The 16,928-nt window shown below is 35.7% G+C and overlaps 1 protein-coding gene across 1 annotated transcript in view; it reads left to right on the forward strand.

Annotated features, from left to right (window-relative positions):
• Nucleotides 1–16,928, forward strand: part of AHR (aryl hydrocarbon receptor) — a 66,994-nt gene that overhangs the window by 38,566 nt on the left and 11,500 nt on the right. The window contains exons 3-7 of the mRNA XM_074574799.1: nt 4,087–4,202; nt 7,880–7,969; nt 9,757–9,880; nt 14,868–14,998; nt 15,890–16,092. Of these exons, the coding sequence (XP_074430900.1) occupies nt 4,087–4,202; nt 7,880–7,969; nt 9,757–9,880; nt 14,868–14,998; nt 15,890–16,092 (664 nt within the window). The remainder of the gene's footprint in view (nt 1–4,086; nt 4,203–7,879; nt 7,970–9,756; nt 9,881–14,867; nt 14,999–15,889; nt 16,093–16,928) is intronic.

Below are 16,928 nucleotides of genomic sequence, written 5' to 3' on the forward strand. Positions count from 1 at the left end.
ATGATATAAAACTATCTTTTACATTTGCTGGTTTGGGTGCTAAAGCATTTCACAATTGTAAAACAAATGTACTAGAAACTATAATGTTGTTCTGTGTCTAGAAAACCTATTAAATGTTGCAATCTAGTTTTGTTGTCTTTGGGATTTAGCTTTTACTTCAAATCAGGGAAGTCCAGGCAATGGAAATGATGCTTGTTGCTGGGCATAGGATTAAGTGACAATCATTAAACTACTTGGAAAGCGAGTGCTTACAGTCCAGTCCTCTTGCTAAAATTGCGTAGCAGGAAATATTTTTTTTTTGTACAGGTATAAACAACTATGTTTGGGGTTTTTTTGTTTCATGTTATTGATAGGAAATTCTGAGAAGTAATTTGATTGTGTCTTTTAGAGTGTGTATAGGGATTTTTTTTCCCTATTTACTCTATGGGAGTATTCATGTTTTAATTTCCTGTGGCTGAAAATTAAGAGGGGATAGGCTGACGTGTTGTACTTAAGTCAGAGATTCAAAGATTATAAAGCAGTGAACTATTCGGATTATTTCGTCTGACAACATGAGTAACATAGACTCTGGGAAGCAGCAGAATATGTGGCTGATTTTCAACTAGGCGATGTTGACCTATTTTATTTTTAGTATTATTATTTTTTTTATTATTATTTATTATTTATTATTTATTATTTATTATTAGTATTACCTCAGGATTTTTAGCTTTAGTTCTCCGTATCATCATCTGTTACTGTATCTCTGGCTGGTATTTCTGAGGCTGCAGCATTGTGCACAGCGACTCTCTTCAGAATTACTGCATCCCAGGGTGTCCCTCCCATACTGTAAGGCCACTTGTTGTTGGGATCTGGTAGCCTTGAACAGCACCTTGCAAGTTTGCATCCAGGTAGCGGGGGGTGCTCAGTGTCAGGGACCTGTCTTGTCTCTCTCTGTTACTCCCATTGTATTTGTGTCAACCTAAAATCTTACTAGTCTTTTTTTTTTAATGTTTTCTTAAAAAGTATTGATAAAGAAGTTTAATCACACAGGGCTGGTAATTACCATACCTTAATTATATTAACATTGTAAACTTTACAAGTTACATTTATAATTTCTTTAATAAAAGTTTATACTTAGTTTGAATACTGATTTTTTTTTTTTATTTTGTTTTTACTACTACCTTTGTTTAAATATTTCTTATTCAAAGTTCTGTATCATCCATCTCCATTGTCTTGTCTCCCCAGTAGGAAATTCAGCAAGCTGTTTTTAAAATCTTGACTAAAATTTATCAAGTCTTGTTGATCTAAAATATCTGTATTCAGTCACTTCTGTTTAGCTCTGCTGGACTAAAAGGACTGTCATCGTGAAATGTGAATATCTCACTTATTCTCAGAAGTACTAAATAGAAATACTTGCTCATCTTTCCTGTTTTTTTTTCTATGTTATTATTTAAATTTTTCTCACTTCCACCTAACTGCAAACCAATTCTGTTGTTGCGATTTTTATGTGCTTCTAGCTGAATTGATTTTTGTGAAATCGACCTTTTCAGTATCAGCTAAACAAAAATTGAGTTTTATTTAATAAATACAATTTATTTTTTATTAAATCAAGTGAAGACCACACCTACCTAAGCAACATCTGCACTTCAGTTTTGATGCCCCTTTATTAAGTGAGAGGAGGGATGATAAAAATTTTCCTTTCCGTGGATGGAACAGTTAACCTTTTTCCAACTTAGTCTTTAGAAGCGTGTGGGTGTTTCAGAGCTGTCACTTAGTGATGTCTCTCCAAAGTCTCAGAACGTGAAGTCCCCTGTAGTGCGATCCCTTCACCGTGTGTATGGGTGTTGGGGAAGAAGCTCCCAGGACCGCGTGGCTTGTAGCAGGCACTACCAGGCCTGTGATTTATCTGTCAGAACAAGGTAAATTTGTGTTTGTGGGTTTTTTTGAGTCGTGTGTTTTTTGTTTTTTTTTCCCAGGAGTTGTACACATCCAATGGTGCATACAGCTGTAATTTCCACTGTATCTTCCTTTTTGCTTTTAACTCAGATGGTCAGCAATGTTCCGTCTGTCTCAGTTTACAGCAGCTTGGTTTCATTCACATTCTGATTTCTCAAAGGTGAAGGTTTCCGTTCAGCAAAATATGTAACTTCATGTGTACCTATTGCAAGGCTTTGAAAGTTAGGAGGAATATAGCCATACCCGCGCGTAGGCTGTGCTTGAGCTCTAGAGCTCTGATAATAGATGTAGAGCAGAAGAGTCAAGCACCTGTAATTCCTCCCCCTCGTTTATTATTTGCACATTATAAAGAACAAAACAAAAAAAACCAAACCAACCCACCTGGGTGTATTTTTATATGGTATTTTTCAGAATGGCAAGCATAATTAGGTATCTTTACTTGCAACTTCCAAAGCCGAGTATGGGCTTTCTCAATAATCATACAGTAAACATTAAAAGGATAATAGGTTTTCTTCTACTGCCAGTGGTTTTCAGGGGTTTTTAGTGAATCTTCTAGATATCGTTTAGGATATAATAATGCTTAGGAAAAAAAAATTGCTACATCTTGCACTCAGTTGAATTTAAAATGAATTTGTAATTGCAACTTTGTGTGGCCTATTACAGGACTTTTTGGCTATCTGGTAGGAAGAAGAACATTAAGGTTTTAATTTCAAAGCAAACACTCAGATAAATTCCTGGCTGATTAATCAGTTAATGTCTTTTTAGAACATGTTTTTCCTCTGCGGTGCCTTTGAGGGATATTTTAATGAAAACTGTCTGGCTTGAAATTTGTTAGCTGCAGTGATAGCTTAAAAAAACCTGAAAGGCATAATTTATCTTTCAGTTAATATACTTAGTGTAAAATATCATTTAACATAGCTGAAAAGCGAGTGAGCAGGAGTTCTTTAGGATTCTTGACTAAAGTTCTGAGCAGCTGAAAAATGAAGGTTTTCAGCAGGTTGAAAAATCATTTGGTATTTAGGGTGACTATATGATCATTATGAGATAAACTGTTGGTATTTTACAGAAGTGCAGTTGCTTCTATAAATTTCCCTTGCTTTGCAGTTTAGAAATTTTGGGTTTAGGAGGGTTGGGGGTGGTGTTTAACTTTATGGTAAAGGTTTAAGGCACAATTACTCAAGTAATTTTAAGCTGTTTAAATACTACAGATCCACTCAGACTAATTTCAGATTTGGAGAGGTTTGTTTTTTTTTTCTTTTTAGAACTATGTGGAAAGTAGATAAATTCTGAGTTACAGACAGTCTTTGAGTATCTAGTATTATGTGACAGCATCCTCTTTATTAGACACAGTGCAGAGATGGGAGATAGTATGTTTTTCAGGTACTTTGTAGCAATGTGGTCTGATTCTTCATCCCTTGTTCATTGAGTAATTTTTTTTTCTTTCAATTGGATTTATTTGTGAGCTGAATAATGGTGATTGGTGATTCCTGGTTATAGTATTTTATCTGAAATTGGAAAAATATACTTGTTTAAATTGTTAAAATTTAACTATGGCGGGGGGAGAAAGTAAAAAAGCCTTTCTGTTTGCATTACCTTTTTTTACTTTTTCTTCAATGTGTAATATGCATTTAGGGTTCCTGTGTCTTTCCCTTCTTTCTCTGAAGGGAGCTTTAGGTCTAGAGCAGGCTTATATCTGAGGTACCATAGTTTGATGTCTGAAATTAGGTAGTATAAGAATAAGTGTAAGTGTTGTCATACCTTAAAGCAGAGTTGTTATCAGGTTATAGGAGGTTGTTCTATGAAAACAGAAATGTCCTTTGTTAACAAGACTGACAAACTGAAAGTGAGCCTTATAGTTAAAAGAAAGAGAAGGAAAAAAAAAAAAAAGGAATAATGAGATTTGGATTGATTTCAATAATACTGATTCTGTTGTGAAAGTATTATAGTTTAGATAGGAGATGGATGACAAACTTGGGGTTATACCTAAAGGTAAGAAAAAAGTCTGACGATGAAGCAGAAATCTTTCATTAGATTGACTTTATAAGTATTTTTAAAATATCATTTTTTTCTTAAACAAAATAGCACATCATCATGTAAATTGCTAGTGAGCCTTTCAAAGATCACTCATATTTTTTCTTTCTTTTTTTCTAGTTGCATTAAAATCTTCTAACTCTACAAGACCAGAAAGAAATGGCGCTCAGGAAAACTGCAGAACAGCAAAACGTGGAGAAGGGATGCAGATCCTGGAAGGAGAACTCTTACTGCAGGTATGTTTTGCAGTGGATGTATTATACAGAGATTTACATTTAAAAAAAACCTATTATATTGCATTTAACATACCAGTTATTCACTGAAGTGATTGAAAAAGGAAGTTTTCTATTGTCAAATTCTTTCCTCATTTTCTTTAGGTTAATATTATACAGCTCCTGCACTTTTCTCTAGTGATAATTGTGACTTCGGAGAGCAGTTAGACTACAGGGTCCTCTTAACTCTGAGTCATTTCTTAGAGCTGTGTTTTCCCATATTTTTGAATATATTGTTAATAAAGATATTAATATAAAGAAACAGTCCTCTTAAAGGTCAGAAAGATTAGTCATCTACTGTAAATTTGGTGACTAATTGTCTAAAAAAACCAATTTCTTTTTAAAAGATCTTGGACCTGCTGGAATATCTTGCTTTCTCAGTGGTTTGAAAGAACTCAGAGTTCACAGTATAGGTTCAGGACAAATTTTAAAATACTTTCAATAAGTTTTAACAGTGTGAACTAATGGCAAGTATTAATGAAAAATAGGGTTTTTTTTTTAATTTTATAGTCTGTTTTAATGTCCTAGAGTGTCAAAGCATATGAAATGTAATTATATAATACTAGGTCTAGCTTAAATTTAAGAACTACTAATGTAAGTATTCCAATGTTCTAATTAGTTTCACAAAATAGATTTTACTGTGACCTGCAGCTCCATTTAAAATGTGTTGATCATCTGTCTTGTGCACGGGTTTCACACTGATGTATCTATCAGAAGTGGCAGATCATTAGGTCAGTCAGCTCCAATGGTTTGCTTAGAACAAAATTAATTTCACTGTTCAAAGGGTAGAAATGAAAACAGGTTCTAAGAATCCCACAAAACAATTACTGTAAAATAGTGCTGTTTGAAAATTGTTTCCTAACTGACTAAACTAGGACACGTATGTAATTTTCTAACCTTAATAAAGTATGTTATGGACATATGACAAAGGCAAAGAACTGTTATGGAATTACTGCAGGTGAACGGTTTTCTTTTAAACAGAAATTATCTAAAAAGTTACAGTGTATGGTTTATATTGGAGGCATCTATTAGATGTGAAATTTAGTTATTTTTCATGACTTCTGAATGGAAGTTACGTGAGGGAACTGCTATAGCAAAGTGCTTTCCGGCAGGAAAATGAAATGGGTGATGCATTTCTTCCTGCAAATTCTGCCCCCTTGGGAAATAACTGAATTTCTTAAATGAATTTGTTTTGTAAATATTTTACATATAAAAAAAAATTCAAGAATGAATATGCAGATTTAGTTTTCTTAGGGAGTGTAAGAAATGATGAGTGATGAAAGTGGGGATTTTCTAGAAGATACTGAGCATCAGTAAGATGTAAATATTGGTAAAATCTTTCCCTTCTGAATAAGCTCGGAAGTCTTTTATGTCACAGAGTTTTCCATAAGTTATAACTGATGATGAACATTTCCTTTTTATTCTCTCTCTATTTTTTGCAAAGGTGGTATGAATATATACCATATTGGTTTTATTTGTTCATCAGATGTTTTTTCTTGTTTCCTAACAAACAGAAATTTGTCGGTGGAAATAGAGATCAAATACATAGACGTGCCTTCATTAAAATTAAGCTACATCTCCTTTAAAATTATTTAAATTATTTCAAATTCTTATTTTAGATACATAATCTATGACAGTCTAAGCAATTTATCATACGAAGTGTGAGTCAAATGACAACCTCTCAGAAATTTTTAAGACATCTTTTTTTATTCTCAACAGTAATGAACAGTTTTGTAATTGCCCCTGTATTTGGAATAATGAGAGCATTTTTTTACAAGCACAAATATTATCTCCAGTGCTCCAGAAGAATAAACTCACTGAGAAATTTCATTATGCCTTTAAAGATAATTATTTTAGGATTGCATTTTGCCAAAACCTCCATCAGAACCGATCCCCAGTTTATTGGCATATCCTGAATACCTGCATGTTTTAAGGAACTTCCAGTAATTTGTTGCATTAGATTTTTGGGCAAAAAACTTATATTTTACAGAATATTTGGCTTACAGAAGGCATCTGATTTCTGCAGTAACCATCCTGTTTCGAGATGAACCGCGTACCAGAGCCACTGTAAAATGTGGTTGAATTCCCGGTACAAGAGCTGTACGTAGCTTTGTATGAAACGGAGCAGAAAAACCAATTTTAACATGTGCGCCAGAATTAGGTACTGTGCAGCTTGCAGGCTTTTTATATCAGCCACTTAAGGTGAATTGCCCTGCAGAATAGGTCGGCAGAGGACATAAGCACCTGCCATTGCCGCATTCTGCTCCCTTGGAATTACTGTGAACTTCATCAGAACCAAGGATTCTACGTAACTGTTTAAGATTTCTTGGATTGTCTATGCTATTTAATTTCAGATTATTATTAAATTTTTTTTTTAGCTTGTACTGTATTCAGGTAAAGTTGACTAAACTTATATAAGGAGTTTTTATAGAGCGCACAGCTGTTTATAAGAATAGACTAAGAAATGACTCCACATTAAATGGGTGTGGTTCACAGCATTTAAAGACCAGTCATTGAATTGGATATTTAAATTGACTTAATTAAGACTGTATTAGTAAAAGAAAATAAATAGTAAAACCATATCCCTTCACAATATAGAAAAGCAACTATGATGGTTACCGTGGTGTGGGGCTATGGGAGTTAATGTTTATGGAAGAACGATGCTGGTTTATAATAAAAATATATTAGTAAGTTGTTACAGTTACTTTACATTTTCTATGTTACAATAACTTTGCATAATAAAGAGTTTTAAAAAATGTGTTTTGAGTACGCTGGCCAAATTTGACTTTGAATGCAGCTGAGGAAATTAAGTGGCACAATATACTTAATTCAATCCCTCGAGACAGCCTTTTGTTAAATCTTGACTGAACTCCATAGAAGTAAATCAGCACCTTTCAGATGAGCTGCCAAGTCACAAATGTACTGTTTGCTATCACAACAATTGCCATGAACCGTATTGATTGGGAGTTCAGATAAATGCCCTTTGCGTGACTTCTGAGTAAGGAGCCGCTCAGTCTGCTGCTTCACCAAGGGGGAAATCTCTTCAAAAACATTGTTTACTCGCAACAGTCTGCTTGTGCAGAGGTCTTCTATTTTAAGTAAGCCATAAAATGTTTTCTTGGACCTTATAGGGGATCTTGATCACTTGATTTCCTGTCCACTTTAGGCCTGTCTGTGCTATGAATAGAACAGATTTGGGGAAGGGGTTTGTGACATGGCTCCCCATTGGGCTGGGGGAAGCTGGGTGTACGGAAAGATTGAGCCATGTGAGCATTGTGAGCGATGCTTGATGTTAGATAAACTTATAGTGAGTTGTTCATACCGCTGTCCCTCATCTCCTACAATCAAGAGTAATTAAAACTCATGAACAGGTTTTGGCTTCTCCCCTGAATTTTCCAAAAGAACTTTTTTTTTTTTTCCATGAGATGCTGTTTTCTTCATTGTGCCAGGTATACTGTAGGGGTGCCAGGTATACTGTAGAGGTGCAATGATGAATCCTTCCGTTTGTGCTGTTAGATAATGGTATGTTTTTGCATGCTTCACATTTTATTGGGACACTAGGATATGGGTAGACTTACAGCCACAATAATTATCTGGAATTTTGTCTCTGAAGCTGACACATTGGTGTGTTTCCTCCGCAGGCATTAAATGGTTTTGTATTAGTTGTTACGGCCGATGCTCTGGTTTTTTATGTCTCTTCTACTATCCAAGACTACTTGGGGTTCCAACAAGTAAGTATATTTTTTCCTCTAATTTTTCTAAAGGTTTTGCTTAATTTCAGAGGGCATCACTGCTCATATTTAGGATCTGATAGTTTGTGTAATAAAAATCTCAGTTAGGTACTTTGGGATGGATTACTTTGAAATCATACTACTTTTCTATCCGCTAACATAGCTGAAATGGGACCTCAGGCCAAACACAACAGGAATATAATTTCCAAAGCTGAGTTAGGCAAGATAGGAAATTTTCACACTTAATTAGTCTTTACTGGAACAACTGTTTGAAATTTATACTGTGGTGTTACCCAGTTTATGATGCTGAGTGAGACATAATTCAATGGGAAGGTAATTATTTTAATAGAAACCTTTCATACAAAATTAACTCCGTATGCCGTAGAGTTTTAAGCATCAACTGAGTGATTTTAGTATCTTCAGAATTTTAGTGTTCTCTTGCTCATATTTACTTTATATATTTACTTATTTATTTCAAAACAAGCATTTGTTATTTACAATTTATGGTGCAGATCACATATGGCTAACTTTCTTGGGCTTGCAAGCCAGTTACCAAAGTAGTAAAGACCAAGACCCAGCGGGCGCATGTTGCCTTCCTTAGAGAACTCCTGGGATTAGTTTATGTTAAGATGATAGAAGCTTAGTTACAGTTATCGATGCATGTTTTTGGGTACTGGGTGATGATAGATTCAGTTGGTGTCTAAAAATAGGGAGAAACTCTGCTTGGTCTGCAATTTTAGCTAACCGATAAAAGATTGGGGAATGTTTGTGTAAAAGAAAATATTCCAAGCAAAACATTGCTGTTCCTGGGGTTACAGATTCTTTCAGTGTTGGGGAATGAAGAAAAAAGCTTGGAAGACAAATCTGGCATAAAATTTGTATAGTAATGCTAATCAAGTGCATGATATAGAAGTGAAGTCCTAAAGTTACAAAAATTAGAATTTCTGGAAAATACTGATTCTTCTATGAAAGCACTTTCATCAAAGCACAGTTTGAGCTAGGCTTCTGCTTTTGCCAGCTCATCTTAATTTCTTTAGATCTGTACGTTGTTTTAAATATTTTCTGTTTTATATAATGGTTAATTTTTGATCCATGCAGAAAACAGGTAATTTAACTCCTCTCAGTTGACTGAGGCTGTTCTTGAATATTTTGGGTGGGTATCCCTCCCTTTAATTTCTTTCAACCACTGATCCCGGCTATTGTAGCTTTGCCATTTAGATGACGTTTGTAACCATGCAATTGGTGGTGATATTGAGAGGTTAATAATTACAGATTTTAATGCATCCTTAAGGAGTGACAAAGCTTTCAGGCAAACAAAACCAATGTTTGTAGTCCACTTTGCTTGGTTTCGGAAGTTGTTTGGTTCTGGGCCTTTGGCTTCTTTTGTATTCCTGTAGCACTTAGAATGGGTCAGATCCAAGTACCAGCTGGCAAGGACTTTATCTACCAGTATGTAAAATTAAATGATTTAAAGAAGACTTAAGCGTAATAGTTCCAGGTTTGCTTAGGTAAAAGCAGGTAAAGAAATACCCGATGTAATGTTATTTTTTTCTAAGGTAATATTTTTTTTATTTTTATTTCTCGTCGTTGCAGTCATGGGTATGACTGAATTCTTCTCTGTGCCGCTAAAAATTGTTTCATGAAGCTTTGCCATGTGCATGCAAATGTATGTCTTTATCTCTGAGCAAAATGGATTTTGTTATATCCATAGCAGTGTTGTCAACCAGGCAACTTATATCATATTGATATATGTTTCTTATTCCCACCTTTTTCCTTTTTGTACATAGTCTGATATTATACACCAGAGTGTGTTTGAATTGATTCACACGGAAGACAGACCTGAGTTTCAACGACAGCTACATTGGGCATTAAATCCTGCCCAGTCTGCAGATTCTGCACCAAGCGTGCAAGGTGAGAATACAGCCAACTCTTGTGTTTGCCTGTCTAATTAGTTGGGGTTTTTTAATTTGTGTATGTGAAAAAAAATAGATTCTTTTACATGAACAAAGGAAGGAATAACATCTTTTAAACTGGTTTGAATTTTATGGATATGTTTAACTGACAGTGGGAATTAGTCATTTTTGCACTTAAAATAAGCACTGCTATTCATAGCATAGCACCATTAAAACACTAATTTTGATTGAAACTGGAAGACTTTAATTTGAAGCATAAATGACTGAACGTCTCACATGCCTGATCAGTAGTCCTGTGGTAAATAGCACAGCAGGTAATCCTGCATGTTTGTGTTGCAAACAGGGCAGTCAGAAGTGGACAGTTTCTTTTGGTGACATAAGAAAAAAGGACGTTTGATTTTATTTTTTTTTTTCATATGTTCGCCCTCAATTATACAGCTCGCCTTTAATCACTGTTTGAATGAGGAAGTGATCTCTCTGAAGTAATGATCTCCCTTTTACATCTGCTACTCCTGGTTACAGATCATGACCCCAAATTTATTAGCTTAGGAAGGCCAGCAGACAATTGGGTACGACAGCTTCTTTAAGCTCTTCAGGCTGGTAGATCCATTCCATGACTAAGAATGGGCTAGTTACAGTGTTAATATAGGGAATAGTGCATTCCTGGTCATGGAAGAATTTTACTCTTCCCCATCTGTCACTGTTATATGCAGGCTGCCGCATAGACCAGTACTTCTCTTGGGAGTAAAAGGGGAAGAGGAATAAAAGATTAAATAGATGATCCTTTAAGACCAAATAGTATGCTTGTTAGAGCATCAGATTGTCACATGTTATTGACTGATGCTTAAGTGACCTGCTATATTGAGAAACACATTGCTTACATATTGGTCCAGGGATGTGTTGGTACAGGTAGTTATGTGTAATTCGGGAAGCATATACCTGCCTGATAATAATAACAGATCTGTTGAGACAACTGTAATGCTCCATTTTGCACAACAGTGGTTGAAATATGTAGGTAAAGCTATATGTTACTCTAAGTTACTTGTTTATAGATAATTTTTTTTAATTCAGAAAAACTCCATATTATTTTTTACTAAATCTCTCATTTATAAAGCAACTTGATTTTAAAACTCTGACAGCTTACCATTTAATATTTTATAGTATGGAAATGCCATACTTTTATAGAGAAATAAAAAAACAGCAAATGTTATTTACTTGTTGTCTCACAGCTCAGTATATTTCAATTTTTCATTTAATGGTCAACATTATTATATCATCTATGGATCAATCTACACAATCCAGTTGAAAACATGCTACGGAACTAGTTAATATTACAATTTGGTATAGCAAACAGCTGCTGGCCCTCAGAAATCAGGTTTTTATGTGGTGGCTTACTGTTTGCTTTAGAGTGAAATGGTGTTCTATAGCGCTTGAGCAAGTACACATGAATTTAGAAAAGGTTGTGTTTGAAAAGTACGATGCCAGGTTGACTTGGCATCAGATTTGACTGAATGACAGGAAGTGCTGAGCAGGATAACAAACAATCGTTCGCTTTGTATCTCGTGTTCCTAGTTTAATAAAAGCTGATAATTTGGGGGGGGGGCTCAGTTAATGTAAAATGTTTGGACACGGAGGATTTTTAAACTGAATTGAGATTTATAACAAAGGATAATGCTATGATCAAAGGATCCCCTCCATTTTTGCTAATTTAATCCATTTCCTTTTTAATACATTCAGATAGCGTTTGTAGATATTTATAGACATATTATAATTGTGCTCAGGTTTAAGCACAGATTACAACCTGAGTCTGGGAACTAATTCTGCCTCAGCCTGGACTGGTTGTTTCTCATTCAATATCCTTCTGTGTTTTAGGAGTGTCTATTCACAGACACTCCTCCCAGTCCTGTCATGTTCCTGGAGAAGTTTGCAAAATTTGGATTTTTTTCAGTCCCAAATATCTGCTTTGGGCCCTTAAGTCTGGATTATGTTTTAAAGTTTGCTTGCTATGGAACCATGTATGGTCTTCAGCTTAAAGAGAAAGAAAAGGACTTAATGCGCAGCATGTTCTGCACATCGCTCCATGGTGTTGATGACATCTGGTGTGAGCTTCATGAGGGATACGGGTCCAGCCACTGTAGTGTTAACTGGTAGTTTTGCTCCAGGGATTGCAGATGCTCTGTAAGACTCTATGCCTTCTTACGGTGAGTCACTTCTCCAAGATCCTGGCACTAAAACCTCTCTGCCTCCTGTCTGCCTGGGAAAATGCAGCAGTATTCCTTTCACAAATGTAGGAGGCTTGGGCTTGAAGCCCATTCCTTCCTGTGTTGAGTGCTGTTCCCCTCCTCTAGCGAACTACAGACTGTTGCTTCTTCCACCAAAGCCTTGTTCACTCTTGGGAACTGCCCATTTTCCAAGAGAGGCTGACAGAGGCTCGAGAGAACCCAGACAAGATACCTGTATTCAAAGATAACTGCATTCAAATGCTCTGTATTTGCCAAAAGAGTAACACTGAGGTGCTCCTGTAGCAGAGATGCTGAAAGGCATACCTACCAGTGCCACGGATGCCAGCAGAAAGCCTTGCACTGCTTCTTGGATACTAGAGATATACTCGGTAGGCGCTCCTCAGCCAGATTTAGCTGAGTTGGAGGACTTAATCAGAGCCCTTCAAGGAGCCTGCTACTGATGATTAAAGTCTTTCCCTACATCCCCTCCAAGAAGTTGCCCATAGTCTGGTTAAACTCCATGAAAAAATTGGATGAAGAAACACACACAGGGTCTTTAAGGCTCTAAACTACTCACTGCTGTCAGTATCTTTTTCAGTAGTAGCTGGTCTTGCAGGAATAAAGTTATGGCAATGGAAAAGGAACAGAAATACTGGGATTGCTTGGGGCAGGGGGGTGGTGGTGGCGTAAAAAAAGTGTTTTAGTGGTTTCCTTGGTGCTGATACTCATGAATGTTGATATATGCGGTGTATTAACCATTTTGAGGAGACCTCGAGTAATGTATATGCAGAGATTCTCAAGGATGTTAGAGTTGGCGTTTTCGAAAGGTGAGTTGGGATTTGCAAGCTGTTTCTTTGATGTCCTTTTGTTATACTCATTGCTTCTTCAGAGAGCTTCTAGCCCTTTTCAGCGCCTTGTGGAGAAGCAGTACCTCAGAAGTGTTGAAAATTCTCACCAGCAATTAGGCAATTAAAAAAATAATCTGCAGCAGTAGGAATTAAGTTTGCTTTTGTCTGTTGAGAACCATGTGTGTGGCAATTTATTTTCTAATATCAAAGTTAGGTGGTAACTATCTTGGACTGGAAGAATCTGAGTTTCTGTACCTGTGGGATCAGCTCATAATGGTGGCTTTGGCCAATACATAGTTCTGCAGATGGCTGTAATTTCAGATTATCCCTTTTCATATGCACTATCAGCTACAGCCCTTTTTCTTTTTCTCTATACTTTGAAGTTTGTTCAGCAAAAATTGACCTTGCATGGCAGTTCTTTTAAGGAAAAAAAAAAAAGGTATCTCCTGATTTTATCTGAAAAGCTGGATTATTCGGTGTTCGTGTTGGATTTATATGGCCTTAGGTTGCAAGGCCTCTTGGTGAGCCTGCAGCAACCTCATTTGACTCCAGTTCAGTCCCTTGAATTAATAGGAGATTAATTTGAACTGGCTTTTGGTCTTGATTTGTTTTCCATTGGCTTTGATTTGCCATTGTAAAAACCACCTAGCCTATCTGTGAGTTTTTCCATCTGTCCAAGAGACAGAATTATGTTCCAGAGAACATAATGTGGTATGTGATTAAGTGACTTGCTCTCCCTGACTTCATCTCCAAGTCTGGAAGGTCAATATGGGTTCTTTCTTAAAAACTGAATTCTTCTTTTGTCTGTCCATGGCAATCCGTTCTCTGAGAGCATATGGACTACTTTTAAAATTACAGTGTTAACACTCTAAAATAGCATTTTACGCTGTTTTTTCTTAATTTTCTGCATGTATGAATTCCTAGGGAATGAACAGTTTGTAAATTTTTTTTTTTGTATGTATTACAAACGAGATAATTTTGCTAAATTTGCTCTGAGTAGATGTGCTCTGGTATCTCTGTGTACGTAGTCTCATGCAGAACATACGTATTCTATCATAAGTTTATAGATTTACCTTCTGTTTTTACTTTATATTCCAAATGTTTAAGTCTGTTTTCTAAATGCCACTTAGCAGCAAATACTTGTCCTGAAATTGCAGAAGAATGTCATGTTATCCTAGTTGTCAATCATGTTTTTGAGTCTTTTTTTTAAAAAAAAAACAAACCAAAAAAACAAAAACAAAAACAAAAAACAGCAATCCCACAAACAAAACCCAAATGCTCCAGGTTCCTCTGGAGAGGTAACCACTGTGTTTTCTTGATCAGCATGGCCCAGAAACATTTTCACTATTTAGCAGAGGTTTTTTGCACCCATTAGAGGCAGTACTCACATTGGTTTATTGTGGTGATTCCCTTCTTTTTATTTATTGCTACAGCTTTCACCTGGCTATCTGGAAAGTAACAGTTTCACAATTCGATACCATCTACTGAACTTCGGAATACTCGTTTACTGTGCCTTTTGCAGATCCTGCCATTGCAGAAATGTGGTGTGCTGTCTGCTGAGTACTCTAATTTCTACAACCGATTCAGAACCTGGATTGTTGACAAACATAATGAATAAATTAAAAAACCCAAACAAACAAAAACCCAAACCAAAAGAACAAAAACCACCACTTAAAAAAAAAATTGCATGCAGTTTTCAAATAGCACAGTGTATAAAACATAATCCCATGAGAAGAACTGATACTTCACCTAGTGTTATAATCAGTGTAGGTTCTGAGGATTTTTCCAGTTTACATTGTTCTTGCTCAGGTCACGACCTAACACTTTGTTTATGAGACGGAAGATGATTTGTTATAGATAGCCTTTGCTAGGTGTTCTTCTAAAAATAATCCTTATAAATAATCCTTTCCTGTAGGAGATAATGGCTTTTCACAGCCAGCAACCTATTATAACCCAGACCAACTTCCTCCAGAGAACTCTTCCTTTATGGAAAGGAATTTCATCTGCAGGTTACGATGCCTCCTGGATAATTCATCTGGGTTCCTGGTAAGTATGGAGTTATGTAAAAACTTCCATACATGCTTGCAAGTTGGCAATCTGCATTATCCTTACAGTATGTACAGCAACTTACTTTATTTGTTAAGTCTCCATAGATACCTGAGCTGCTTGAACCAGTATGTTTCAGTTAGTGACGCTAAATGTGTCCCCTTTAACACGTTGTTACAACCAGGTGCCAGTTCTCTCATTTCTCATGGCTCAGTTTCCTCGGTGCAATACGAATAAGCATCTGCTTTTGTGAAGTACTGAGTGATTTGCGGATAAAAAAGCATTACAAAGATTATTTTCTGCTAGGTATCTTGAGATGCAATAAGTCATAATAACTAACAAAACCATAGTTTTCCTTTTACTTGGAAAAGTCTGTGTTTGCTCTTTTTAATACATGGTTTTGCTTGTCAATGCTGTAGATTTTGGAAGAAATATAGGTTTATCACCCTTTAGGTGACTTCTTATGAATAGAATTGTTTATATATGATTTTGCAGTCATGCATATTTGCATACTTTATAATAATGACTGACAGAAATGCAAGAGAAATAATGTTACGCTAATTGTATATATGTATAATGCCATGTTCATTAGAATATTAGAAGATACAGTTGGCATTTGCTATTCTATGTTTGTGTTTGTGTTTTTTTTTAAAAAACAACCTTCTCATTAGTTCTTTTTCTAGTGAGTTTATTAATAGATCTCAAAACGATGTGCTCAGGGGTATAACAACAGTATTCTGTACTCGTTTGCTAACTTCTCTGTATGCTGTGTTACAAAGCTTGAATCTGATGAGTCTTAAAGAAATAAATATATATTTTTACATCGTGACAGAAATATCTTACTCTTAAGTATCTCCAACATATAATGATTACTTTTTTCCTCACCCTAAGGCTATGAATTTTCAAGGACGATTAAAGTTTCTCCATGGACAAAACAAGAAAGGGAAGGATGGTGCTACTTTGTCTCCTCAGCTTGCTCTGTTTGCAGTAGCTACTCCCCTGCAGCCACCATCTATCCTTGAGATACGAACCAAAAACTTCATCTTCAGAACAAAACATAAACTGGATTTCACGCCTACTGGCTGTGATGCAAAGTAGGTCTAAATTATTCTGCATAATACTCTAATAATTTGCTAATGAGATAGGCTTCAAGTGTGTATTTGAAATACAAAGCTGGCTACTGTTTCAGTCAATATTGATGATTGCTTAGGAACTGTTAGGATTTTTCTCTTCAGCCCTGCTGAAAGAGAAAAAAGAGAAATGGGCTTGTCAGAGTGCATTTCCTTGAAAGGGCATATTGCTTTCTGACTCTCAATCATTTATAAAACAAAACAACAACACCCCCACAAAACCACCACAAAAACCGAAACAAAAACCCCAAAAGACAGAATACTAATGAATTAGGGAAGAAGAAAAGTTTAATGTTTAAATCTGGTTGAAATTTAGTTTTGGAATGGATAGAACAAGTGTTTCATTTTGGTTTACGTGCATATTTTCCCCTTCAGTTCAAATAGATGTAAAATACAATGGAAATATTTACTTTTAAATAAATTAAGGTTTTTTTTTTCTTTTTTTTTCCCCCCACTATGACTTATACCCATTCTTTTCCCTATATAAAAACTGGAAACGCTATTCCATTACTAGATCAACATAATGTAACTATGCATCAATATGACAAGAAGCCTAATTAAGATGCTTCTTTATCAAAAGAAAAGCCTCTGGCCTCTTTCCGTCTTGCTCCCCTCCCTCCTATTTTTGACAATAGTGCTTTCAGACTCATTTTCAGTGGAATCTCTCATATGGATTTCCATGCCTATTTATAGGATCATGTAGAGTGAAATTACTTGTTATTCTGTCTACTGATAAACTAAAATGTTTTTCTTGGGTTCTATGAACTGATATGAGTAAAAGTTAACAAAATGTTAATGCA

Source organism: Larus michahellis, chromosome 2, assembly GCF_964199755.1.
Source record: "Larus michahellis chromosome 2, bLarMic1.1, whole genome shotgun sequence".
Taxonomy (NCBI): domain Eukaryota; kingdom Metazoa; phylum Chordata; class Aves; order Charadriiformes; family Laridae; genus Larus; species Larus michahellis.